Source organism: Ammospiza nelsoni, chromosome 3 (genome assembly GCF_027579445.1).
Source record: "Ammospiza nelsoni isolate bAmmNel1 chromosome 3, bAmmNel1.pri, whole genome shotgun sequence".
In the NCBI taxonomy this organism is placed as follows: Eukaryota; Metazoa; Chordata; class Aves; order Passeriformes; family Passerellidae; genus Ammospiza; species Ammospiza nelsoni.
In genome coordinates, this window is record NC_080635.1 from 62,033,789 (window position 1) to 62,061,180 (window position 27,392).

Sequence of the window (27,392 nt, forward strand, 5' to 3'; positions counted from 1 at the left end):
AATGAATTTTCATTATTGTAGGAGGCAAACTGTGGAAGCCTTAAACACCATGTGGTTAGACTACTGCATCTACATGTATCGTTAGAGACAAAGCTCTTACAAAGCAAACTGTAGGAGACCATCCCACATTGCTGTCTGGATGATTAGGATATTACTTGGAAAGTCACTGGCACCTGTCACTCAGGTGTCCTCAGCCTGAGAGACAGGCTTCAGTGTTGGACAGAGTATTTTTTAAAGTCAAACTCACTGTGAGAAACAGAAATAGTGAACAGGGAGGGGAACTGACTCCTGCCACCTGTTCTAGTCCACGCTCCACAGTGGGTGGGCTGCTACCCCCGTGACAGCTGTCATTGGGCAAAACATGGCAACAGAACACAAATTGTGAGGTATGTTGATTCCTCAACATGTTTCTGGAAAGGGTAAATCCATTTCTGGGCAGCAATCAGTGTGTAGCATAACCTGTGTTTCACTGATGGGCTGCTCTAGCCTCTAACAAACCTGAATGGTACCACAGGATTTGGTTTGTCCACTGAGCAATGGAGACTTTCACTTCTGCTGTGTCAGAGAGAAGAACTAGAATAGGAATTTAAGTAAAATTGGACAGAAGTTTGTAATTTGTATACGTTGGTAAATTTATTTTCATGGATACTCTTTTGCTAGATGCACAGTGTGGGTGTAAGTTGTGTCCTCTTCAGCCTGTGAAGCTATGAAATTATTCCCTTCCCCAGTAGAAAAAGACACCATCACTGTGAAAAACACATACTTACATGATCTACTTTTCTGGTTTTTATTAACTCAACGTTGTCTCCTACAAATACGATTTGTCATTCACCAGAAGATTTGAAATGTAGACTTAAGTTACACATAGGTATAAAAAGCATAAAACAGCACACGGTACCACTGTTTAGACCAGAAAACATTGTGTTGTCCACAGATAAGAGCGTTATTCGAGCTCAGCTCAGTTTCCTTCTGCCTCAGGGATTCAGTCTTCAAAGCTGCAGATGCTTCTGCTTCTTATCCCTCAGCAGCTGAAGCCCTGCTGGCTTTCTCCTGATGTTTCTCACCCATGTCTGGAGCATGGACCGGGAATACACAGGGCAATCCCATCCTGCTCCACCAGAGGTTGTAAAACCTTGGGCTCCTACTGGCTCTTCAGAAATGTTTTCCTCCTTCTCTTAATTATGTACAATATATGAAGGGATACGATTTTCATCTTTGATTTAGACATATCTCTTGCCTCATACTTAAACAATAACTTGAAAAATATTTTACAAAGAAAAAGAACATTGTTCATCTGAAAGTCATTCATTATTATATTGCTATATTTTATACCCTATTATTATTATATACAAAATTTCTTAATTGCCTTTTACAGATGCATGGAAGCATATAATATAACAGTTTTAAAGGATCCCATCTTTAGATTTTTTTTCCCTTGGCTCATGTCAATCTCTTTAATAAACTATGGTTGCTTGGAGAATATAGGAAGTATTTGGAATGTTGTTTAAAGTTTAATAATAACTGGTAGCATTGTCCATTTGCGGCCTGAATGGTTGGAACACATGTCAGGGCGATCTGGAAGAGATAGCAGCATCATAAGACTTAAACAATCATGGAGGGCCATTATTGTGCAGTGTCAGCTGGTGCCAGGTCCTGTTCTTTGTTTGGGGCTTTCCTTTTCTTCGGCTGCGTTTTGTTGTTGCTTTCCCTCTGTTCTCGGTTTTGTCTTCGGGCTGCTCGCCCTTTGCCTTCCTGTCTTGTCTCCTTACTTTCATCTTTGTTGGATTTTTTCCTTTTTTCTTCCTTATTTTTTTTCCCTGAAAAGAAAATATGGCCCATTAGAAGATTTGCTCAGACTATTGAAATTTCTGAGTCCCTCACTTTGCCATGACCCATGAAACCAGCCCTGGTTTAGCAGCTCCCATTAGGAGCTGGACACTAGTATTTGGAAATGTCTGACCACCACACCCACATCCCAAGGGATTCTTGGTATTGCAACATGAATCCCATTGCAGAGTGTCTGCTCCAGCACAGGTGTGTGATGGTCTTCAGGCTGAAATGTGTCTCAATTCAAACTCTAGACCATTGTCACATAATTAGGTATTCAAATACTTTATTGCTTTAAATCAGGTTGGGATGTTGAGGAATTTGTTGCTGCTACAGACCTCTCCCATAAAGGATCCCGTCCCCTTAGGAACATTAAAACTTTGTATATTGGCTGTGGAGATGATATAATAGAGTACATTTGTGCTTGCACGTGAGGAAGAAATTTTTTATGCTGAGTGTGGTGCAGCACTGGAACAAGGCTGCCCACAGAAGCTGTGGATGCCTCATCACTGGATCTGTTCAAGGTCAGGCTGGATTGGGCTCTGAGCAACCTGATCTAGTGAAAGATGCCAATACCCATGGCAGAGGTGATCTTCAAAGATCCCTTCCAACAAAAACATTTCTGTGATTCTATGATTCTTTACAAACCAGTGCAGGAATCACATTGGCTTGAACTTGTAAGTCCACACGAGCCTAAAGCAGATTAGATTTTTGTCTGTGTGGAACTACTGAGCTATGCAGGTGAAATTCACCTGCAGTTAGATGGATCTCAATGATATCTTCAAAGGCAACTTCTCTGGAGACTTTCCTGATAAAATGTCATGCTGACCCCTATGCCTTCTTACATGGAGAAATTTCTGGACAAGTATTGAAAAACATCTGGCTAAACTCTCATTTATGGTATCTCAATAATGATACTAGTAATCTGGCCTTCTTTGTTACAGAGAGAATATTTTTTGTTTTTAAACTTTAGCAGAGATAATCCAGGCTTTCCTACACCAGTGTGGGGGGAGTTCCACAAACCTGGCAGTAGCTCTTGCTGTTGAGGGTGCTAAATTTTTATCAATTTTGCCCATTCCTGCCTCAAAACCAAAGTCAGCGGTTTTTGATGCCTCACTGAGTTCTGTGGGAGTATGTCACAATAAGGGAGTAGCTGCAGGGGAAGTGGCTTTGTTCTGAGAACAGATAACCATCCAAGGAGGTTCAGGGTGCAGGTCAGATGAAGGAATAGAGATTCAGAGGTGAAGAGAATGCAGAAAGACAGGAGCAAGATCAAGATGTGAAAATATGCTCTTCTTGTTGTGTAGCTCTATGGGAATATTTTACACCTTCTCCATTCTTTACCACCACTGCCTAGGACTGGAGAGCAGGGGAAAGTTTGGATACACACATTAAGTAGTGACCAATATCTGCCTTTATCATTTGTTGTTACTGGAACAGTAAAACTTTAAATGTAAAAGGACACCTTAAACTTCAGGGAACCAGTTACAGATTACCTGAATATACACCCACATACCTGCTGAATCCCTCTCTGAATTTGTAAATGTCCTCTAAGAAGCCCAGAGGTGAGCAGGGGAGACCTGCAGACCTGGTGTGGGAGGCTCAGAAAGAGCTACCACCACTGGGAGAACTGGGAGACTTCCATGCAGAGGTAAGTCTGCATCTTACCCAGCTGTAATGCTGTCTCTTACTAATGGATAAATGACAGTATGGGATTTCATTCCAGTGGTTTGTAAATACTGTTGGCCCAAGATGAAATGTTATTTGAATGGAAACTGTCCAGACATTCAGTGTTTGACATTACTCACTTGGTGATTAGCCAAAATCATTCAGCTGTGACTTCCCAGCCACAGTTCTTTAAGTGTGTTGGAATGACATATAATGGTTTCCCATTCAGTCATGGACCAGGATATATGTATTTACATGTGTGTGGATATACTAAGAATAAGATATCTTTATCTAACTGGAGACTTATCTAGGCACAGTTTTACTGTTTCTGTTTTAATCAAGCTGGTATCTTAACAAATGACAAGGAAAACTGATCTCTGGAAAATACGTAAAACCGAGTCGTAATTCTCCTCTACTCTGAGGATAGCTAGTTTGGAGTCCTCTGTGCAGTTTGTACATGGTTTAATGTTACCACCTCCATTCTGCTGCCATTTGTGAAAAGATCTGCCCTCTAGACCTATACTGTTATGGTAAAGCAATATAGCATAGAAGGGTCATCTTTGCTCGTCCTTTTGCTCCTTTCACTACTATTTTTAAAAATGAAAATTTTTGTGTGACAATGTAATGTTACTCCTAGTCAGTTTGTGTTTCAGTTTAGACCCAAGAGAAGATTCTACCAGCAGTTCTTTGCGAGCATTGGGATATATTTTTGCGTACATCACCCTCCCTGCTCATATCCCTTCTCTCTTCTTCCCAGAGATTTGTTCCTGAATATTTTTTCTTCTTTCTTCTACTTGCTGAAACTCTCTTCATAGCAGCACATTGAACTGGGTACCAGATATCATGAAAATTCATTGAAAATTTGGGCATTTGGCTATCTGTGAAATGAAAAGTGCAAAAATTACATGGGCCATTATGTTTACAAGTTCATCTCTGAATACGAGTTGGCCTTTCAGTACTTAAAGAGAGTGTATAAAAAAAAGATGGAGAATGATTCTTTATATGGACAGATAGTGATAGGACAAGGGGGAGAGGTTTTAAACTAAAAGAGAAGATTTTTAGATTAGATGTTAGGAGAAAATTCTTTATTGTGGGGGTGGTGAAACAAGTTGTCCAGATAAGCTGTGGCTGCCCCATCCCTGGAAGTGTTCGTGGCCAGTTTGGATGGGGCTTGGAGCAAACTGGTCTTGTGGAAGGTGTTCCTGCCCAGGGCAGGGGTGCTGGAACTAATGACGTTTAAGGCCCCTTCCAACCCAAACCATTCTATATTTCCATGACCTACTTCTCCTTTGAAGAAGAAGGCAAGGCCATTATTAAAACTATGTTGGAACTCAGTGAAGAAGTAAACGATGCAACAACACGACCTGGAGGAATAGATTCTCCTGGAATTTCAATTCCATTTACGAAGAATGTTCTTGTTAGAACGTTCTCCCGGGCTGCAGCCTGTAACACTTTACGCACACGAGTTTCCCTCTCTCGCTCTCTCGCTCTCTCTCTCGGTGCGGTCGCTGCCGGTTCCCCGGGCAGTGCTGCAGTGCCCGTGCCGCCCGCGCGGGGGCGCCGCGGCTCCGCGCCAGGCGGGGCGGGGGCGGCTCCCGCAGGTTCCCTTCCCTGTTCCCTCCTTCCCTGTTCCCTCCTTCCCTGTTCCCTCCGGTCGTGTCCCAAAGCTCCCGCCCGTGCCCTTCCTGCCGCTCTACCGCCTGTCTTGGCTTTATCTTGCCTGCGGGTGAACTTTCCCGATGAGTCACGGAATTCATGCTATGATGCACTAACGTTACTAACGTTTATTTCTTCTTATAGATTCAACACAACCCTTCAAAATGAAAAATAAAATAACAAAATAGGCGAAGTATTTTTAGACAGGAGATGAAATATTTTCCAATAGAGTGTTTTGCTTATGAAGAGAATATATATATCAGTGAAGTATTCGTGAGAATCTAATCTCTGATATTATTGCACTATCATATTACGAATGTAATACATTAATAACTATTGTGTTACGAATGTATAATACTTGCAATATATATTACAATATAGTAATTGATTGGTGTTAAAGTAGCTTTTATGTTGGAACTAAAGCTTTGTACAGACAACTGTACTGGAAGAATTGATCTGCAGGCACTGTGAGTTTTCTGGTACACAGGAGATACCTTGCTGCTTCTAATAATAGCAAATTCATATATTGATGAAAATCTAGTGACTTGCTATAATTTTGAGAAGTGCAGTAGTTTAAATTAAATGCAGACATGAAATTAGTTTGGATAACAATATAATTACATGTCTAATCGGATTCAAGGTACTGAGTTCTTGGTAATATATTTTATAGCCTCGGGTCAAAGAAATTCCTAAGTCTGTATTTACGCAATCCATGTCTGAATACATCTATTTAAACAAGCCAGGGTATTTCAGAGAAGCCTGTGCATTATCTCCTCAGATGTAGTATTTCCACTAGATCTGTAGCAGTATTTTATGGATTAGTGGGAGGATGCGTTGGCCCTGACTTGGGAGGCCTTGGTGCTCAAAAGCACAGTATGACAGACAGTTACTTAGAAAACCATGGCTGACAGGGATTAACTACCACAGGTGACAGATTTCTTACATTTTAAGCATTGTTACTTAGTTCCACCGATTATATTCAACTGAAATTATTACAGGGGACTTGGGTGCTGAAATCCCAAACCACCATAGGAAGACACAAAATGTGATTGTGCAAACCGCTTCGCTTTGATGGGGGGGGAGTATTACAGGGTAGGCTTCATGTAAATCCCAGAGGGATGAGAATCTGGCCTCAGATATTTGTGATGATTGTATTTCTTTCATCACTCCCATGAAGACATTTACTATGGGAGAGCAAAAGGAGCAAGAGGGTCATGGCACTGCTCCTGTTGGGATTACAGGCACTGATGTAACAGGCCCCTCTTTGGAAGGGTCCCACTGCTTCTACTGTGACTGTCACCACGGACCACAAATCCTCCCCACTACACTGTAATAAGCTGAAAAGCTGCAATTAAAGACCACAAGCCACTGCTGTAATTTCCCACAGTGTTCTTTCACACCCCTCACAGCCTTGTCTGACCTCTTGGTGCTTCTTGGCTGCTGGAACACTGTCAGCACCGGTGCTGCAGTACCAGTGCCCCAATCCCTCTGTACCCCATGAGGCACAGGGACAGAACCTAAAGGTTAAGTGTCACTACACTGTATTGTTCTCCTTCCTACCTGTCCACACCCTTCTCAGGGGCATTTTTAGTCCTCTTAGACTCAAAGTCTGTCATGCTTTCCTCATCATGTGGCCTGGACAACAACAGCATGACGCAAAGAAACCATGCTGAGCAAAGAAGCCAGGAAGAGAAGCAAGCCCCAGGCTCTGAACTCCCTTACTCTAGCTCTGTCAACAATACAGTCATGCCATATTATGCAAATGAGCACATTATTCTCATTTTCAAGAAAAGTGACACATTTTTTTTCTGGAACATAGCCTGTAGCATGTACTCACACTGCTTGCCAAGACAACATCCCTCCAAACCCCCGGCTGCCCAGTGATGCAATGGACTTTCTCCTTTCATTCCCAAGCCACAAGTGGCTGATTCATCTGGTATGTCTTTTTGAAGTTTAAACAGCATAACTGCATAACTTTTTTCACAGCAGTCTTTTTTTTTCTTTTCTTTTTTTCCTTACCTATTGTGGCCCTATTTTATAATCACTAGATTTCCGAGTAACCAGAGTGTGAGGGTCAACAACTTCAGAACAATCTAGATGCTACATGACTTAGTGCATTGCCTGGCCTGCTTTACTGCTGCAGTTGTTCCAAAATGCTGAAGAGAATATAGGTAAAAAAATTAACAGAGCTAAGGTCTACAAAGACATTCAAGGAGCAAGTAACTTGGCCAAACCTTGGTTCTCCTGCTGTTGAGATGCATGATGGTAGCCTACCTGGTTTCCATACCAGTCTAGATGGATACAGAGCTTAAGGCATGTGTAACATCCATAGTTCTATGTAGTGATCTTTGATAATCCAAGATGCCTGGACAAGCACAAAAGCCCTGGGGAATCTCATGAGGTTTAGCAAGACCAAGTTCAAGGTGCTGCACCTGTGTTGGCACAACTCGCAGTGCCAGTACAAGCTGGGCAGTGAATAGATGGAGAGCAGCCCTGCTGAGAAGGACTTGGGAATGCTGATGGATGAGGCTGGGCATAACCCAGCAATATGCTCCTGCAGCTCAGAAAGCCAATGGTATGCTGGATTCCAAAGCAACGTGGCCAGCAGGGTGAGGGAGGGGATTCTGCCCTTCCTTTCTTGTAAGACCCTGCCTGGAACACTGCATCCAGCCCTGGGGTCCCAGGCACAGGAAGGACACTGACTTTTTAGAGCAAGTCCAGGGGAGGGACACCAGGATGATTAGAGGGATGAAGCCCCTCTCCTATGAGAAAAGACTGAGAAAATTGGGATTCTTCAGCCTGGAAAAGAGATGGCTTTGGTGTGACCTAATTGTGGCCTTCTAGTACCTAAAGGGAGCCTAGAAGAAAAATGGAAAGGGGCTTTTGACAAAGGCAGGTAGTGACAGGAGAAGGAAGAATGTCTTTAAAATTAAAAACAATAGGTTTTCATTAAATCTGAGGAAGATATTCTAGAACTGGGTGCCCAGAGAAGCTGTAGCTGCCCCATTCCTGGAAATGTTCAAGACCAGGTTGGATAGAGATTGGTCTAGTGGAAAATGTCCCTGCCTATGGCAGGGGATTGGAATTAGATTATCTTTAAGGCCCATTCTAGTCCAAACCATCCTGTGATTCTATGATGATGCTATAACTCAAAAGCTATTGATACTTATGGTTGAGCAATTGTATTATGGGACTTGGTGACTAACTTGTTCTTACGTGTCCTATCTCCTCTGAAGAGTGGAAATACTTCTCTAGATGTAGACTTTAGATGTCTTTGTATGAGGATCCTTAAGGTTTGTTTGCCTCTGAAAATAGGATCTGGGCTACTAGATTGCATTCACTTGAAAAATGTTCTTATTTACATTGTGCGTGCTAGCTTGTCCTTGCAAGAGCAGTGCTGAAGGAGGCACATTAGCAGGAATGAGAATGTTGTTTCCAAATACAGAAATAGCTGGGGCCTGCACCACAGCCATTGGCATGAAGCAGGCAGAGAGGAATGGGACGAGACTGACCCAGTTATTTACACCAAGACAGGAGATGTCGGGTTTTTCACTGCTCTATGAGATAAGGAGAAGGTTGTTTCCTGTTAGGTATATGGGAAGTCAGGAGATATAATTTCTTCCGTGGATGGTGAGAAATGACACTTCCACACTCATGAGCTCATAAGCAAGGTTTATGAAAAGTCCCTGGCTTGTGATGACCTCTTGCAATAGAAACTGGTTGGATGTGCCCTTCCAGTACCATAGAAAAGATATTGCCAGTGCCTGAAAATAGAATATCCTCCAGTCAAAGAAGCAGCCAGAGAAGGAGGATTCCTATAATGAGTTCTGTTTGCTGTTTGTGGAGACATTTACTGCCACCTTTTCAAACAAATGCTTGTGGGGATTTATTCCCTTCATGCTTGTCTGTTGGGACTAAGGGAATTTGCTAGCAGCCTTGTTTTAATCGGGATTAACGTGCTAACAACACCAATTTTGTAATTACATTACAGTTTTCATCTTATAAGAACCCACAGCTTATAAAGTCTGAACACACCTTCCAAAGACAGGGAAGTAATGGCAGTTTAGCAGAGCAGAAAATCACTCTCCATTCCTTAGGACAGGAAATTACCTAGACCATGCTGGTATTAAGGAAACTGGCATTTTCTTCTTTTGAGACTTCTAATAGTGACTTCTGAATGGGATTGGGTTTTTACAATTCTCCTAAAAGAGGGGGAAAGGTCCATGAGTGTCCAAATCCACTTGATGGGCCTCTTTGAAGACTTGGAGAATCAGGAACTAGAACAAATATTGGGAATAATAGTGATTAGTAGTAAAAGCCCTTACCCTGTTGTTAGAGCATCAGGATATGAGAAAAATCTCTAATAGCCTGTTTTCCTTTTAGTCACCAATAATCCAAGCCCTCCCATTAGCTTGGATTGAGGTCATAAATATGGTCTTTTTTAGAGACTTATTTCAGCTGGTGCAGTCTTTTGAACAAACCAGAAATAAAAATGTGATGCTGCATTATGTCAGAGTTGCATGTTTAGTCTGCTGCTCTAGAAATAATCAAGAAAAGTTATACATGATAAGAGACAGATGCTAGTGCCTCAGCAGGCATTTAAACTCTTTCTAGTACAATAGCAAAATGGAGAAAACCCCCAAAGAAACTTATTTCTTTACTTCTCAAATTTGTGCTCAGTGTGCTCTGAAGGGAGGGATGAGTGAGAAAAGATGTTTTCCTTGGCTTTACTTAAACTGATTGCCTCAATGGAACCCAATAATTTAGATGATACTTATATGACTCCAATATCTGGGTGCATCCCAATGAATGCCTTTTTCCATTATCAGCCTTGGCTCAGAGTTGGGCTATACTGGTGATTGTGTACAGATCCTGGAGGCATTTCGCAAGTGCTGACTCCAACACTTGAATCAAGCCAGCAGTTCCTGCGCTGGTACTATACACCAGAACCAGGGAGCCTGGGCATCTTCCACCATTTCATTTGCTGTATAGGTGCACCTATACCCTCCTCCTGGAGTCCCCTCCTTACATTTTCTTAAGTTTTCTGATGTGCCAGGAAGGTAAAGGAAGATGAGGAGTCAACAGGATGCCCTCTGGCCTCTCTTGGAATGGTTCACTTGTCCCCTCCACTCTGAGCATTATTTGTTTGCATTTCTACCTGGGGTGACACCTGTGCTGACAGGTAGACAGGAGTCCCTGTGCACTCCAGTCCAGCTGAACAGCTGGATCAGCCTGTCAGCAGCAGGTAACATAACATACAGGGGGACAGCAGCTCCTGATGGATCCTCTCAGCAAATCCATCAGCACAGAAGCAGGCTGTTTTTACCAAAATTCACCAGAGGCCCAATTCTGACCTCTGTGTTGTACTTGCTCAAACACACAGAGGTCACCAAGGTTGGTGTTTGGTGTAACTGAAGGGAGAATTTGTTTTCAAGGATACTTTTCAAGTCAAGGTGTTGAAAATTGACTGTCTCTTTCTGTTTTGTGTCTCCAGTGTGTGTGTACTGTTTCAGCTGGCCAAAGCATTGATCCTCCCCTCTCTAAGTAGTGCCAATATTTCCAAATACATTTTCACATTGATTAAAGTGACAGGTCAGTCACTAAATTTCATGTGGATCTGAGACTCCAAAAGTTCCCTGTCTAAAAGGGTGATATGAGATTTGACTTTGGCCATCTCCATGTGTTTCTGAAGGATTTTTCTTACCTATTGAGAGAACACCTGGCAGTTTACCAGGTGGAGAGAAGCTTATGGAAAAGGACATTGGGATCACCAGGACTCCTGGGCTGCCTCTGAAAAAGGCTCAGGGAATTTATATGCCAGAAAGATTCAGAGTTTAGCCCAATGAAGCCTAGGAATCTTGGACTAAGTTGCCAAAGGGATCTCAGGTTTTCAGGCTGCTGAGCCTTTGTCAGCGTGCCAGGTGGGCTGCCAGAGGCCAACCCAATGGACAAGCTGAAAGGATACTAGGCAGAAACCTAACACAAAGGCAACGTTGTTTCAAAAAACTGCCTACTTTCAACTGGAACTTCATTGAAATCAGCAAGTTTCTGGGAAATGTGATGACTCTGGTAATCTGGTATTTTCCATTTCTTTGGAAAATCAACACCTATAAAGTATTAAAAAAGTATTTCTAAGTGGGGTTTGTGGTGGATATGCACAAAAGAAACTTGAATGCAAATATTTTAACGTTGCTCGTAATTCTTCAATTTAACATGAATCACAGATAGGAGTTGTCCATGTGAATTTTATCCAAGCTGTCTTACCTTCTTTTATTTTTTTTCCTTCCCCAAGGATGTGATAAGTTTATTCTTTTTAAATTCCTCTGAGGATGAACTTTGCATTTAGGGCTTTTTGTAGTAACACAGCTTTGCACACTGAAGTGAGCAGCCAGCTTTATGAGTAGCTGGAAGTGCAATGTGAAGAATGATTTTGCCATGTGACAGTGCATCACTGGAGCCCACTTCACTTAGGATACTTCACAAACTGACTGCCATGCTCTTGAGATCGATGCAGGCAAGTCCCTGTGGCCCAAAGGCTGGAGGAGATGCAGCCTCTCATGACAGAGGACCCCAAGGTGCTAAGGAAGGTCTGGAACCCCTGATCCAGCTCCCCAAGGAGATATGCCCCGTGTCCTGTCTCACACAGATCCTGCCAGCAGTGCACAATGGCCATTCAGCACAACTTGCATGTTTTATTTTTCAGCTTGGCAGGTGCCTTGGGAGTGTTACAGCAGTGCTGGTAAAATGGTAACACCCCTCGGTGTTGCTGTGGTGTGTGTGCAGCCGGTACAGCAGGGCTGGCTACGGGAGCTGAACTGCTGGAATGCAAGAAAGGTTCTAAGGAGCCTGATGCAAAAGTTCAGCAAATGATATTTTCGGTACAACGATGTATTGCACAAAGTCAGGATCCTCTCTAGCCTCTCTGGAGAAAATTGGGACTGTGGGGGTCAGCAGCCTCTCTCTCCAGTGGCTTCCTGCCTCCAGGTGAGGAAGCCCACTGTACAGTAGTCACCAAATATGTTCACGATTCTCTTTCAAACTGAGTAACTAATCATTTTCTTGCCTACTCCAAGAAATTCTGCTTCAGCCAAAAGCAGAAATTGCTCACTATTTCTACAGATTTAAGCACTACCTGCTTTTGTTAGCAACTCATTTGGCACTCTTTTATAAGACCTGAGACCAACCTGCAGCCACCAAACCAAATAATAGTTTGCAAGGGTCTGGAATGGCATACTCAGAAACAGCTTACAGATAGTGTAAAAATCCCAGGATCAAGAAAACAGCAAATATTGGTGCACACATACTGTAGCAAGATACTATAAGGAGCAGGATGCTTTGTCCAAGGGATTCAGAACAAATAGACTCTTACTCCAACCTCAACCAGAAATTTTAAGAAGTTACTTGAAATTGTTGTTTTACTTTTGAAAATGTTACCCAAGATGTCCCTATGTCCAGGAAGTTAATTTATGTGCTGTAAGAGTTTCTTTCAGATCAAAACCAGAGATTCCATCAGCCTTAAGTATTCACAGAGACAAGACTCTTCCATCTCCATGTTACATCTTCCATTGTGTCACATTTAAACTTGAAAGATTTATGCATCATAGCTTTAGTTTAATTTAAGACCACTATGGAAAAAAAAATCCAGCAACAAAAAATATACTGTGTCTGGGAATGCAATCCTTTTTCTCAGTGACAAAGACTTTTTTTTTCTTTATAATACTATATTTAAATTACTTTCTCAGGTTCCACAAGTGTAAAGCAGAGGTAAGAGTTCCTTAATTTTGGTGCTTTAGACTCTATGGATAAAAGCCACTACTGCTGCAAATCAGAGCTGCTAAAGTGCACAGAGAGTTCTCCTTACTGAAGGACCAAATGTCGTACTTCAAATAGAGGGCTCAGGATTCTTTTCTAAAGAATTATTTTTTCCATGCTCATGCTTAAAGGTAGCAAGGGCTGGATCACCCACTGGAATTCCCCACCACCAGCCCACATCCATACAAGAAATAAAGTCAGTTCCTCTGGATTTAAACTAAATACTTCTGGTTTAGCAATGCACGTTTCTGCTTAGGCAATAAACATCTGTCATCTGCCATTCATTAATATTAATTATAAATGGTCACTAGCTCATGGGATCCAAGTCCACCAGCTGAGATTTTTCCAACTCTGACCTTGTGAGGGTTTGTATAAAAAGTGCTCAGAAGGGTTCTTCGATGCTCGAAGCCAGCAAGAAGTGCAATTTGCAGAGTGTAGCATTTAGATTGTGCACTTAGAAAAAGGGCAGTCACAAGGGGTGATGGGGAGTGGGGGAGGGAGGGGAGGAGGGAATACAGAGCCTGAAATGGAGCTACTTTAAATGCTTAAGAGTTTTAGCCCTTTCTGCAGGCTAATGACAGGGAGAGGCATTGTCCATAATGAAACCAGCCCATCCATTAAACATTACTGTAAATGAAAGGTTGCATGAATTAAAGGTTGTTCATCTCATGTTTCAGGAATGTAGCTGTGTTTCATGTCTGAAGCCTGTTTTCCTTTTAAATGGAGTTCTTCACATGACAAATGAGAGAGAAATTCAGAAAGCAAATGGGCAGAAGTAAATACATGCTCAAGAACAAAGCAGAGACATAACTGTAGCTGTAAATCTTTACACTGGGGCTACTGTTTGCTGTAGATATTGGGGAGGATTAGATTAGAATTGAGAAATTTCATTACTGGGTCATTTTGCTTGTAAAACAAAAGAACAATAGAAAATCCCCACAGTTAATTGTCAAATTCTGACCTTAATGTTAGCTGTATATGTTTCTGTCATGGAACACCAGTTAATTTTTTTGCTACCATTTTGAATTTCAAGAAACTAAGAACAGAAGATTTAGAAAATGCTTTTTCTGAATCTTGCACGGCCACCACATTTTTAAATGAAGAATGTTGGTTTTTTTCTTCCAATAATTTGTCACTGCAGAATTGCTTCAACAAAAATTACTGGAAAAGAATTTTTGTTTGCATCTGTCATTTTTTTTCAGGCCTAATCATACAGCAATATGCCCCTCATGGACCATATCTTCATCTGCTCTTAAAAATGACACATTTTCATTGGCAGAGAGTTGCTACCTTATATCTCTCGTAAATTAGCAAGAAAATCCAGCCCTCTACTCTTCCTGTAACAATTATTCTAAGCTGGTGAATGCAAAGAGAAACATGAACAGATATCTCGGCAATGCAAGTGACTAAACTGGACAAAAATGATGAAAAGTTGATTTCAGTTCTTTGATTCAGGCCCAAATAAAAGTCTGAGCTTGGTAAATGACAGCAGGAGGCCTCATACTGATGTCAGTGGACAGGGATACTTGGATTTGTGCTCTGTAAATAGGCAGTGTGCTGTCTTTTTGTGGGAATTTTGCAGAAAGCAACAGGCAAGAAAATTTTGTGGAGATTTTGTCACCATTTTATAAATGCTTATCAAAAAATTATCTAGTCTCTTATAAATCTATTTATCTGAGCTGCTATACTTAGGCTGGCTCTGATGATTATTTGTCTAACCTCCTTAAAAATCTTCCATAGAGATTCCCACAACCTCTCTCCCAATCTTTAGGATCTCTGAGAATAACACTGGCTGTTACCATGTAATTGGGGATGTTCTGAGCTTCCTTGGACCTTTATAACACAAGGTAATGGCAGCAAGTGTTTAACTTCATACCCTTTTCAAAGTTATGAAGGTGAAAGAGAGCTGGGAGGTGGCAGCCTAAGCAGACCAAAGGCTACATCAGGTGCCAGAGCTGGCTGGGAGAGGGAGCTGAGAAGAGACAATGAGGCTGGAGATGCAGAGATCTGGGTGGGGAAAAACAAACAGAGCTGCCTGGGTGGGGAAGAAAAGGCAAATATCCAGAGAGATGAAGAGAAGCAGCGGCCAAAAAAGTGCTCCTTTGTTTTCACTTTGTTACAGAGGAATGCTGAAAATCCCTGCTTTATGGTTAGATCCACAGTACTCTGAAGTCAATGGGATTTCAGTGGGTCTTGGATCAGGCCCTTTAAAATGAGGGCAGCTGTAACACAATAATGAATGAGTGCCATGCTGCCCATGACTGCAGTGTTATAACAGCATTGCTATACATGGAAGTGTTCCATAGCCCAGGATTTAGCTGATTAAACAGTGCTGGATGTGTCACCATTAGACTTGAAACATCCACAGCCTGATTTACTCTGTAGCTCACATATCCCAAATGTTTTGCATTCTTGGACTAAATTTGATAGATGCCCTATCAAACTTCTCTCTTGCATTTGTTCCTCTTTCCAGGACACTCAGGTCAAAACAGTGAAAGGTTTAGGTCTCCAGGCGGTGACAGCCTGCTCCCAGCAGCCACGTCCCTTCACATTTACTTTGTAGCAAGATTGTCCAAAAGTGAGAAAACAGCTTGATGTGGGCTCTGCATCAACAGAAAGAAGTTGTGATGGTGTCCCACTGTGGCACACATCCTAGAAGAGCCTCATTTCCTTTTCCAGCAGTGACAAACGTGTCCCTTCCTCAGAAAGTGCTCCTTGCATCACCAGGAGTTAGGGGAAGGACTTCAGCAGCACTAACTGTGAGCTGTGATAGAAGGCCAGCATGGTATGCGAGGATGCTCTGGCAGAGGAAGGAAGGGATGAGGCGTAGGAGAGAATGGCATGCTGCTCTTTTGCACATTGCCTCTGCCCTGCAGCCCTGCAGAGAGGGGAGAGTGCTCCCAGTTTCCTGTGTGCCTCTCCCTGAAACGATGGGAAGCCACTGAAGGTGAAGGTGCCATGAATAAGTTGTCCCACATTTGCTCCCAGCTGTGCCAGGGAGGAAGATCAGAGACTAGGCAGACTCCTGCCTGTCTGCAAAACATAACTGGGAGTTTGTTTAAGGACTCTGTTTGACCTGCCCTCTTCCCCAGTCATATCTGCTGTGGAGGGAATAGCCCCAGCTGGTCTGGTGGCAAGCCAGAAGGTGGACCTGGACTTTGTGGGCACGGAGCAGACCTCTGCCTTCTTTTCTTTCATGGAATAGACACAGTTGTGGGTTTCCCTTTCTGAAGCTGGAGCTTTCAATCCCAAACATTTTTATTCAAGAGGGAAGAGTTTAGGTAGGTGCTAGAAATTTAGTGCTGAATGAATACCTGATGGATACTTTGCAAAGGAGAGTAGGATGGGTTCTTAAGGGGCTTGTATACTCTTCAGATTTTCCTACAAAGCTCAGGCATCTAAAATATAGTTAGCTAGCCAATTCTGGAGCACAAGGAGGCACCAAAAGGGAAGATTAGAAGAGAAAAAGAGCTGATTTCTATCCCTTATTTGGTTTAGTGATCTGAGGAGGACAGCTCTCACATTGTTCACATTTTAATAAAAGAATGCAATCAACTTTTTTCTGATTCAGTTCCCTTACAAGAACAATTGACCACATAGTTCTGTCTCAGCTTTGACACTATTCCTTTTAATATGAGGTTGATGCTTTTTATCAACAGCATGTCCAGCGCATTTTTTATAGCATGCTGCAGAGGACCTCAGGGCATCTGAGTCACCTCCCCAGTGCTCCCAGGGTCCCCAGGACAGGGAGGAAGCAGAGGGTAGCAAGAGAGGAGCTAGTAGCAGGAAAGAAGAACATCTTCCAAGGAGCACAGAGACAGTGTCAGCCCAGCACCCTGCGGGGCTTAAACTAATTTTGATATCTGAGGGCACAGCCATGTTCACCTGACTGTACATCAGGATGCAAATTATTCAGAGATCACAACCTTGGCATGGTGCACGTGCACAGAGGGTGTGCATTCATGTGTAGTACCATTAATACAGGGGCACACAGCATGGGTGTACTACCTGCTTGTGTGGTTCATGTGTGTCTGTCAGAACTGGGAGGTTTGATGAGAATCTAATGTTCACAGTAGCACAAACAAAATAACTTGTCATGAAATTAAACATTACTACTAATTAGTTCAGATTTCAATGTCTCTGTTTGCAGGTAGTAACTTGGCAAAACTTTCAAAACAGCTTATGATCAAATCTTGAAAATGCTACAGCGTTACAAATAGTTTTTTCCAGCCTTTTCAGCCCTTGATTTCTAGTCAGTATATCCTCTGCTATTCTATTAGCTATTTTGGATTCACAAATCATTTTGACTCATTTTGGCCTTATTTTTGCCTCTGAAGCCTGCTCCCCAGATCTCTTTTCCAGGTTGTGTCCATGTTTTCTGGCCAGTGGCAGTGGCAGCTGGGTGCTGACTGTGCTCTGCCTCACTTGGGGTATCCCCAGGATGCCATTTCCCTTCGTGCTGCAGCTAGTGGATTCCCGGTCTCAGCAGCCCTACTATTGGAGGCTGGAAATGTGTTAAAGTTAAAGAGTCAAAACCCTTGCAAGGAAAGGAAATGAGAAGCCCTCTTGGCAGCAACAAATGGAAAATAAACAACCAAACTCTTCACAAGACAGATTCCTCAATTATAGTAACTCAGGCTCGCAAAGGCCAGAGCTAGGGCCCATTGGCATATGCAGTATGTAAACACAGGGATGCAGTAATTAGCTTCGTGCTCATTTTGAGGTTTCAGAAGTCCTGTGACCTGCCATGGAGTAAGGTCATTAACCATAACCACACTAGTGACCTTCACACAGGACACCCCATCCCTCACAGTTACATGAGTGAACTGTGTACTGTGTACTGGGACGTCTCCCGGGCTCACATGCTCCAGCCGTCTTGTTTTAAATGCCACTGAGCTTTATATGAGTGAGAGGATGTGACTTGTGGAATGGACTGTGATAGGAATATCTTACTTTCCCACATAGCCATGCTTAGGACTTAAATTTGATTAAGTAAAAGTAGTCAATACCAGAAATATTTAAAATTCTAGGGTTTTTTTTTTTTTAATCAGAAAAATATTTGCTTAAAAATAGTACTCTGAGGAATTACTGAAGTGGTGTGTACCTCCATTGCCTTGGGAAGAGAATTTATCTTTGGAGTTTGGAGTGTATAGGGATATCCTATTCATTTGAATAAGTAGATGTACAGCCATTACTACACATTTATCAACACAACAAATTATTAGTAAAATTAGTGTTGAACATGAGTATTTTTGTTTTATTGTGGCTCCCCTGAAATGCACTCATCCTGCTTGGAGTCCCTCCTCACACCACAGCCAATTGAAGGCCTCTTCAGACATTATCTGATTATTGTGTTTGGAAGCATTATGTGGACATATAAGAGGTGGAAGAACTAGTACAAACAACAGAAATGAGCTGAGTCTCAGTTCTTTAGGCTATTTAATGGAACCTGCAGTTTTATACTCACATGCATGTCACACAGTATAGAAGTTATTATTTTATGTACCCAAAACTTATGCACTTCCTCATTAAAATTCCTTAGCAACAAATCTTGTTCCCTTAGTTCCCTTCTGTTCACCAGTCTCTGTCTAGAATTCAGCTCCTTACCTCAAAGGCATTTCTCTCTCTCTTATTTCTGCTGTAAACTTAAAAAGAATCATAGCATAGTGTCTCTATTCTCCTTAGAGCTTAAACCATTAGCTGACAAGCTACCTTACCTCCAGGGGGCTGTAGTCTTTTAAATTTTGACTAAAGTTATCCCTCTTCCTCTCATAACTATATCCTGCTTTCAGACTGTGCAAGGTGACAACTGCTACGTTCCACAGTGAAAAAGAAACATGCTATTCTACATTCACCCTCCCATGTCTTCATGTCTAATGCTTGAAATTTTGCCTGTCAGGAATAGGAACTTTGTTTGGTTTGTATTGGCACAGAATGGGAAACAGTTAAGTTAATACTGCTTCTGTCTTCTGAACATCGAAACACCACCAGCGTGCAAAATTTCAATATAAGAACGAGAAACAATTGAAATGTATTTATTTGCTTACAATAATGCAGCTGTGTAACCAATGTAATCTATCTATTAGCTTGCATAATACCCAGATTTCTAAGGTGTCTTTCTTGTTCATAATTTTGATGAGTTCTTTTATTATCTTCAAACTGATCAAAACATATTCTCTGAAAGTGCTTGAAATTCTCTGATCGATGGGAAAGTTTAGTTGGGACTCAACAGAAAGTCATATGGTGAATATTCTCTTCTTGGCAGAATTAGTCATGAAAACATACAATTCTTTCCCTACAAATACTTTTGTATGCAGAATATAGGAATTTCAGAATATTTGTCTTTCATCCAATAAAGTCAATCTCATTTGCAGACAGTACTCCAGAGGGACTTGTGTTAGGCCAGAGCACATTTATTAAGGCAAAGAAATAATATTGATGGATAATTTGCAGTGTTTGCGGAGCTCTGAAAGCTCTTTTGCTTTTCCAGGACATCTATTTGCCATTAACAGACATGGATACGGGAAACACGTGTCTCAATTTTTATTTGTCAATGGAGGGTAGGAGCCAAGAACATGTTACGTGTGGGATGGTAAAACTTACAGTACACTGCACTGGGTGAACAAAAGAAAAAGTGTGAGGAAAAGAAAGGAAGAAGAAAAAACTGGAACTTAATATTATATAGTCATGCAGACTAAAAAGAACACAACATCATAGGATTAAAAGAGGAGAATGATGAAATAAATTACTGTGAGGTTTGGATGAGATTGAACTATAAAAGGAGCCTGTATGCAAAACAAATGGAAATTACCATGTCAGATCACACTGGGATCAACTATTTTAGTTGTAAAATAAGTTTAAAAATCTTTTAGGTTAATTGAGCTACTTGTATCCTCATTATTCCCATTTGTTTGCATCCATCCTGAAAATATTATCATCTTCTCACAGTAAAACATCATTGCATAGCCAGTGAAGGGGAAGTGAAGGGTTGCAAGACATCTGATCAGCTCCAGTGACACACCAGCAGATGGAAACAAAGAAAAAAAGCTCCCTTTATCTGCTTTATCTCGTTTTGCGTGGTTGTTCCAGAGACGTGTCCTTGCTGCTGTGCGATAGCAGCGCCTTCCCTGAGTAACATCCTGTCGCTGACCTCAACGTCTCCAGCAAAGTCACTGAGGCCTCTGTGACGAGCACACCCCGTCATCATGTGGTCTTTGACCTAAATCCCTCAGCCATAGACATCCATCCAACATGGAAACAGCCAAGAGTGACCGAGCTGACCCTCTCTCCATGGTCATGGAGAAAAGATTAGCAGCACTGCTGGTCACTGCCGGCTCTGCTACGCTTCAAACGCCAATGCCATGGAAGTTCAACTCTGAAGCAATGCCGAGTGGCCACGGGGAGTTGTACAATACAAAACAGCCTTTTCAATATTTCTCAACAGTAAATACAAACTTATTGACTTTCTCTTTCCTTTCAAGTGTTTCTGTTGTCACCTCCTTCTGCACTCACTGACAGGGCACAGCTAGCCTTAAGAACAGAGCCTGGCTTGCTTTCTTGGGCAATTATTCTATTGTTCAAAGGGGAATAGAAATTTCTTTTTGTGTAATAAGGGACAGTAGCAGTAGGGAAGATATGTTGCCTGGAGATTAAGTTGGAAAGCTTTGTTTCCCCATTTCAGCAGGAATAGAAGGACAACTTATAGCTTAATTCTTACCTTCCTGGCCTATCACCATAATTCATCTCTGAATTATGCTCTTTTAACCTAATGTTTCATGTGTGATATTCCTCAGTTTGTTAAGAATTATCTTTCTTAAAAAAAAAGTTGTCTCCCTGAAGCAATGAATGTGAAGGGGAAAGACTTCTGTGAATACTGAGAATGTAAATGTCAGAAAAAAAAAAAAAAAGGGGGGGGGTGGTCTCAGACACAGGCATACAAATCCCAAAGGCAGAGAGAGTGGGAACACAGGTTCCTCATTTGAAGGAATTATCTACTGAGCACAAGACAGGCTAGAATGTAGACTGTGACTTGCTCAAAAGAAGGAAAAAAGCCTACCTTTATGCCTATTGCAGAAGAGAAGGGAAGAAAAAGATTCATGATTGTGAACAAATTCTTGTGGTGCACAGTATTTTTCAAGTATGGTTTGGCTCAAATCCCATAAAATAAGAATGGATAGCAAAATACGTGAATAGTTTCTTCTAAAGTTCTTATTACACAGGAACAGCAGGCATTTCTCAAAGAGAAATGTCTTGTCCAATCTGAAGTGTTTGCCAAATTGCTATAAGCAAACACATAATATCATCGCCTCAAAAAAACCCATTTCATAGTCCAAAATTACAGTTCAGTCCTATATTTTCATCTCTGTCAAGATTAGGCTTTGGTAGGGGAAAAAAAAATGGATTATTTCCCCCGTTACAGTGGGCTAATGAGAGGCTGTTTCAAGTTGTGCCACTGTGTAGAAACAGAACCAAGCATGGACATTTTGAACATAGAAATCCATAGGATTTCTAAAGGGAATCAGTAAATAGATTGTCTTGACTGTGACCTTGACACAGGTACATTTCTCTACCTCTTCAGGACACTGCCTGACCCAAGGAGCAGGAGGTGACATCTATGCCCTATAGATCAGTAGATCTACCCAGTTCTTGAGTGTAGCTATCTGGTCCATAAGATCCTCCCTCTAAACATAGAATCACAGAATCAGAGAATATGCTGAGTTGGAAGGGATCCTCAGGGATCATCAAGTCCAACTCCTGGCCTTGAGCAGGATGCCACAACAGCCACACCATGTGCTTGAGAGCATTGTCCAAATGCTTCTTGAACTCTGTCAGGCTTGGTGCTGTGACCACTTCTCTGGGGAGCCTGTTCCAGTGTCCAGTCACCCTCTGGCTGAAGATTCTTTTCCTGATAGCTGACCTGAACCTCTCCTGACACAACTTCAGGTCATTCCCTTTGGTCCTGTCACTGGTCAGCACAGAGAAGAGATCAGTGTCTGCATCTTCTCTTCCCTTCACAAGGAAGCTGTAGACAGCAAGGGGATCTCCCCTCAATCTCCTCCTCTCCAGGCTGAACAGACCAAGTGACCTCAGCTGCTCCCCATATGGCTTTCCCTCAAGGCCCTTCAACATCTTTGTGGCCCTTATTTGGACTCTCTCTAATAACATTATTGCCCCTCTCATGAGGTGCATCCCATCCCCAAGGAATGAGCTAACCTTCAAAAGGGTTAGAAGATCCAAGCCCCTTGAGCGTTTCCCTAAGTCATCTGCAGCAAGCCTGGCCATCATTGACAGTGGAACAGGGGGTTGTTACTTGGTACCAGCAGCTACTGCTGCCTCACAGATGTTCACATGGAGGGCCAGCTGCTCCACCTCTTCCACTCACCCTCAGAAGGGGTGGGAGGAAAGAGAGAAATAGATGAGATGGGGGAATGGGAGGAATGGAGGAAAGGAAATAGTCTACAGTTCCTCCTGTGTCAACCAGAGTAACTTCACTGAGGACAGATAAGTAACTTCCCCTCTGCAAGAAGGAGAGAATAATCAAACAACAGTATCTACTGAGTGGAATTTATGTAAATTAATATTTCATAAACTTTTTAAGCATCTTCCAGTCTTAACACATGTGATGCCATTCTCTCACTGCCATGCTGGGGAGTAAGTCCCACAAGCCTTGCATGGAGGGACAGTTCTGCTGGCAGCCTTGCTTCTTGGATGAAACCAAGTGGAGTTTCCCTTGTCTGCCATGCAATGCTGTGATCTTTCTCCCATGCTGGGACTCGATGACCCAGATGCAGATGTGAGGGTCAGATTATGTTGTTCAGCCAGAGCTAGTAAAAAGAGATCAGGCTGGGAGAGAGGCCACAGCACTGCATTTACAAGAGTTAAAATCTTGTAGAGAAGCATGAAATAGGAATTGGTTTGGAGGAATCCCTCTGTTGAAGCATGAAACTTGGCTGCCTGATACCCAACAGACAACACCCACCCTGACATGTTTTATGATTGATCTGTTTGTTCTGAGTGCTACAATGCAACTTTTCATCTTGGCAACTCTTTCAGCAGACAGAATTGGGAGACAAAGTGCCTTCCCTTGCGGCCCACCCTGTCCTCTCTAGATCACACAAAGCACATTTTTGGAGCAGTGTTAGGATTTTATTTACTGCAGGCAAAGGCACAATTCTCTCCACCCCAAAAACCACCACATCAACGGCAGCTTTGATAAAGCCTGAAATTGAGGCCTAAGAATTCCGGTGTGAATTATTAAAACAACACAATATCAATCTCATATTATGATGATGATAACTTGGTACCTTTTCCTTCCTTCTGACATCTTTTTCTTTGTACAATACATTTTCTGCTCTCGGCTGTAGCTGGGCAAGGATTTCCCCTTGCTGATGGATGCTGTATGATCTCTTTGACCCTCACTTCATTTCCTCTTTTGAAACCACAAGTTTTTCCTTTCTTCATGCAAGGGCTCCATGGACTCCACTCACTGGTTTCACAGTGCACTGCAATAAACATAAAATAAACTTAGACTGACCAATATGTTTTTGTATACAGAATACATATGGTACATTATTTTCATTCTGCATCAGCCAAAAGGTGGCAAAAACTAATGGAACTAATCAGTTGTGAGTTGCAGCAATGAATTGACAGAAATTGGATTGTTAAGGATATGCAGCACAAAATAATGTGAAATAATTATAACAGTTACTATTTTCTACTCACTGTTTTGTAATTACATTCCTGAAGCATGGCAATAACAGCACTACTGGTCTCAGTGGAATCAATTACTGGGGTTTGTTCTGACTTTTCTTTGGTTTGATGAGGTGTAAACCCTTTTAGCTTTGGTGGAATAAACTTTGGTCATGCCTGTGTGAAAGGTGAGTGAAGCCATTGAGTCAAGCTGCTGCAGCTCGTCTCAAAGGTGGAAATTGGGAAATTGATAGTTATAAAGGACCAAGTGATATCAGAAGATGTTACACTGGAAGTCAAGTGTCTTTGGCCACCTAAAGACCCATCATCTGTAGCATACAGAAGTTAGAAACAGGCAAAGCAGAGGAGAATTTGGGTCAGTGTGAGGCTTCAAGCTTTTCAGAATGGTGCAGATTACCCTTTCTAAACCAGTGATGTGAATGTGCATCCTGTGCTGTTTGGAGGTCAGAAGGTGTGACATTTCACGCTTATCCAAAGAATGTAAACAAAACATGGGAATAAACGTGGAAAGCTAACAATCTAATAGCAATCCTTCTCTTATGCCATCTTGCTGTCTTTCTCTTGAGAAAAGATAGTAAATGTATGTATTTACTTTAAGTCCAACTGCATGCTTAAGATTGTAAGTCACCACTGAAGAAGGAAAGACTTCCTGCTCCTCTATAAAGACAAATTGGTAAGTCAACTTTTTTCCAGATCCAGAATTTACGTCTAAATTTTCTGAAACTAGAAATATAACAGACTTCAGGCAATCTCTGAACCTTCCTCCAGTGGGTTGTCATATGGGTCACTTTTTTCATGTTACACTGGGGCTCTTCTGCTAAAATAATTGGCTTTCACATGCACAAAAAGTTCTGGTTTTATTCCATAGCTTTAAATGGCTTTTCCTCTTTGAGACTGACTCATTGTTAAAGCAGCTGAGTCTACAGCAGTTGGAAACAGCCATCAAGAAACAAAAATGATCCCTTGAATTTCTTTCAAAGATGAAAGTCTTGAAAATAAAACCATAAAAGCCTACACTACCACCTGAACTAATATGTATTTGAGAAGGAAAATGCCAAACTACTGCACATTATTTTTAATCCTGCATTACTTCCCCTCCAAAACACTTGATGCCAGAGAGAGCTATGTGCATGACACTGTGGAGAAGATTTCCATCACGCCCAGACTGTGCCTAAGTGCTCTCTCTCTGATTGCTGGTGGCTGAAGAGGTTACGGTTTGCACTGCAGCTCACAGCCCTCAGCCATCACAATTCACAGCCAATATACTAAAATAAGCTGAGCCCTGCCACAGCTTCAGTGTGCCCATGGTGGGGGATGCTAACTGCAGCTGTTCACAGGCAAATATATCTCTTCTTCTTCTCTCATTTGGAGGGATGGCTGAGGGATGGAGCAGTTAGGTGTGGTGACCTCTGAAATTGCCCTTGTGTGAATAATTGGAGCTTTTGAGTCAGAGGCTCAAGATACAAAAGCAAGTCTCTTCTCCACAGCCAGTGAGTCACAATGACATCAATCTCACTCCTTCAGTGTCAGTGACACCCTATTTGTAATCCTCATTTTCTGAAGTCTGGTGATTATTGAACCATTTTGGAGATTGGAGGTTTTTTGGGGGGATGTTTCCTTAATATATTAGTTTTTAGCCTTCACCTTTGAAAAGGTAAGCTTCAAAATGTTGTTGCATACATGCTTTGAAGGCTCAGGTTGTACAAGGGAGCTAAAGTAAAGCCATTAGTATTTTAATCTTTTTTAAACTACCTGTGGGATCTGACTCAGGGTTTTTGAAACTCTGCTGTTAGTGCTGCTGCATAGCAAAGGAACCAAGCAAGAGATGGATGTCTTGCTACCTCAGGGCAGACCAAACAGGCTGTCCTTCCTCTGGCAGAATTGCCCTTAGTGTCAAGGCTGTTTTTGCAGGACACAACCAGGTTTGTGCCTCTTGTGAAGTGGCAGACTTAGGAAATACCTTGAGTGTTTTGTGCTGGGGAATATATCTTGTTATGAAGAACGTTTTCATTTCCCTGGTGTTGTAACTGATCATGCCTTCCTTAGGTCCCACAGCCCCTCTGAGAAAACAAGGCAGGACATGGGGAGCAGACTCACCGATGCTGGTGCACTCCATCGTGTGGTTGTTGGCTTCCAGCCCATCAGGGCACTTTTCAAGGCACTTTCCACTGTATAAGTAAAACCCACTTTTACACTTTGTGCAGAAGTTTCTGGTGAAGCAGGTATCACAGTCAGCTTTACATTCTGAAATGCAAACAGTAAACAACAGCGTTGTTGCTCTGTGCCCTGAACTGCCATGGGCTCTCTCACATACACCAGAATCACACAATTCTAGCAATGTCAGACAATCCTCAAAGGAAACAAATTATGTTAGGTCTTCTTCCTGGCCAGTACACATGGTGAAGCTAGCCTCAGGTGACCCTGGCATGGGTGAGAACTTAGAAAGGATGGCCTGATGCTGAAGAGCCCCACACTGCTAATCTTCTTGGAGACCTGTGCAAATGGCAGGCAGAGCAGGGCACATGAGAATAGCACTGTGCTGCTTCTGCCCTGCCCTGGCACCACATAGGTACTAATTAACCCCATGGGACACGAGGGCTCGGTCAGCTCCACACTCCTATCTCCTGTCTCCAGGAGATAAAAATATTCATGCAGGAGAAAAAAAATATGCCAGAATTTAGAATCTGCTTAGGAGTGGTTTTGATCAACATATCTTTCTTTTTTTTTAAATAGTTCCCTAAAGTTCAAGCAGATGTTCTGTAGTATTTAATGTATTCTCTATATGACTACCCAAATTGACATTGCTGATACATTTCCCAGTTCTCAGAAATTTTTAAGAGAAATGCATAAAACCTTATGCATGGCATGGCTCATGTTTGATATGCAAGGCCACACACTGCTAAAAAGTGAGCAAATACTTTGCAGTGTCAAGTTACTCTGTAAGAGTTTACTCTGGGGTCCATTCATTAAATAACTTTTATTACCAGGTAAAAACTGGGAGAGTTTCTTGGCCATCACTCTTATGTTTTTATATCACCTGTGGGATTAAAAACAGTGAATTCAACAACAGAAAGAGGAGTGGGGAGGACATTGTGATCCTTTCCAGTTCATTTATGGTTCAAAACTCCATAGTGGGGTCAAAATATTGCCTGAGCAGTAGAGAATAGAGTTGGCTTCTCTGTCCCCCAGCCTGGAAACAACACAAACCAGTAAATTCCCCCAAATCAGGCTGAAACCTGGCCAGCTGAAACCTGGCCAGCTTCTACAGGCATTTAGAGGACTACAGTGAGCTTGAGACAAGCTATAAAGAGACCAGGGCAAACCACATCTCCAAAGCATGCCACCTGCCGCCTTATTTCCTTGCTGCAGGGCTCAGGCGAGTGAGGGCAGTGGGTTAGACAGCTCCAGTACCAAGATTCAGCATTCCACAGTCCCCTCTCTCTCTTCAGAGCTGCTGGCATTCTCTTGCTTCTGGAGGGCACTGGTGCCCACCAGTGCTTCCCCTTCACATGAGGATGTAGAGGAGGAGGAGGAGGAGGCCGTCACCTGGGTTCTAGGCAGGTCATTCATGCAAAGCCAGGATCCCTGAGCTTTAGGCCATTTTTGTGGTCTTTAACTTCTTGCTTGGGTTAATATTTACTGCACTACTACAAAGAACTGAGCAAATAAGGACAGAGCCTGTCCATCCCCTTCTCTGTTGACTTGACTCCTAAGGAGAC

At 42.3% G+C, this 27,392-nt stretch overlaps 1 protein-coding gene across 2 annotated transcripts in view; it reads right to left on the minus strand.

Annotated features, from left to right (window-relative positions):
* Window positions 1-776: 776 nt before the first annotated feature.
* Window positions 777-27,392, minus strand: part of RSPO3 (R-spondin 3) — a 59,097-nt gene continuing 32,481 nt past the window's right edge. For both annotated transcript variants that reach the window (XM_059468498.1, XM_059468499.1), the window contains exons 3-5: window positions 25,771-25,917; window positions 23,268-23,465; window positions 777-1,817 (exon numbers count right to left, since the gene is read on the minus strand). In XM_059468498.1, the coding sequence (XP_059324481.1) occupies window positions 1,624-1,817; window positions 23,268-23,465; window positions 25,771-25,917 (539 nt within the window). In that variant the 3' untranslated portion in view covers window positions 777-1,623. The remainder of the gene's footprint in view (window positions 1,818-23,267; window positions 23,466-25,770; window positions 25,918-27,392) is intronic.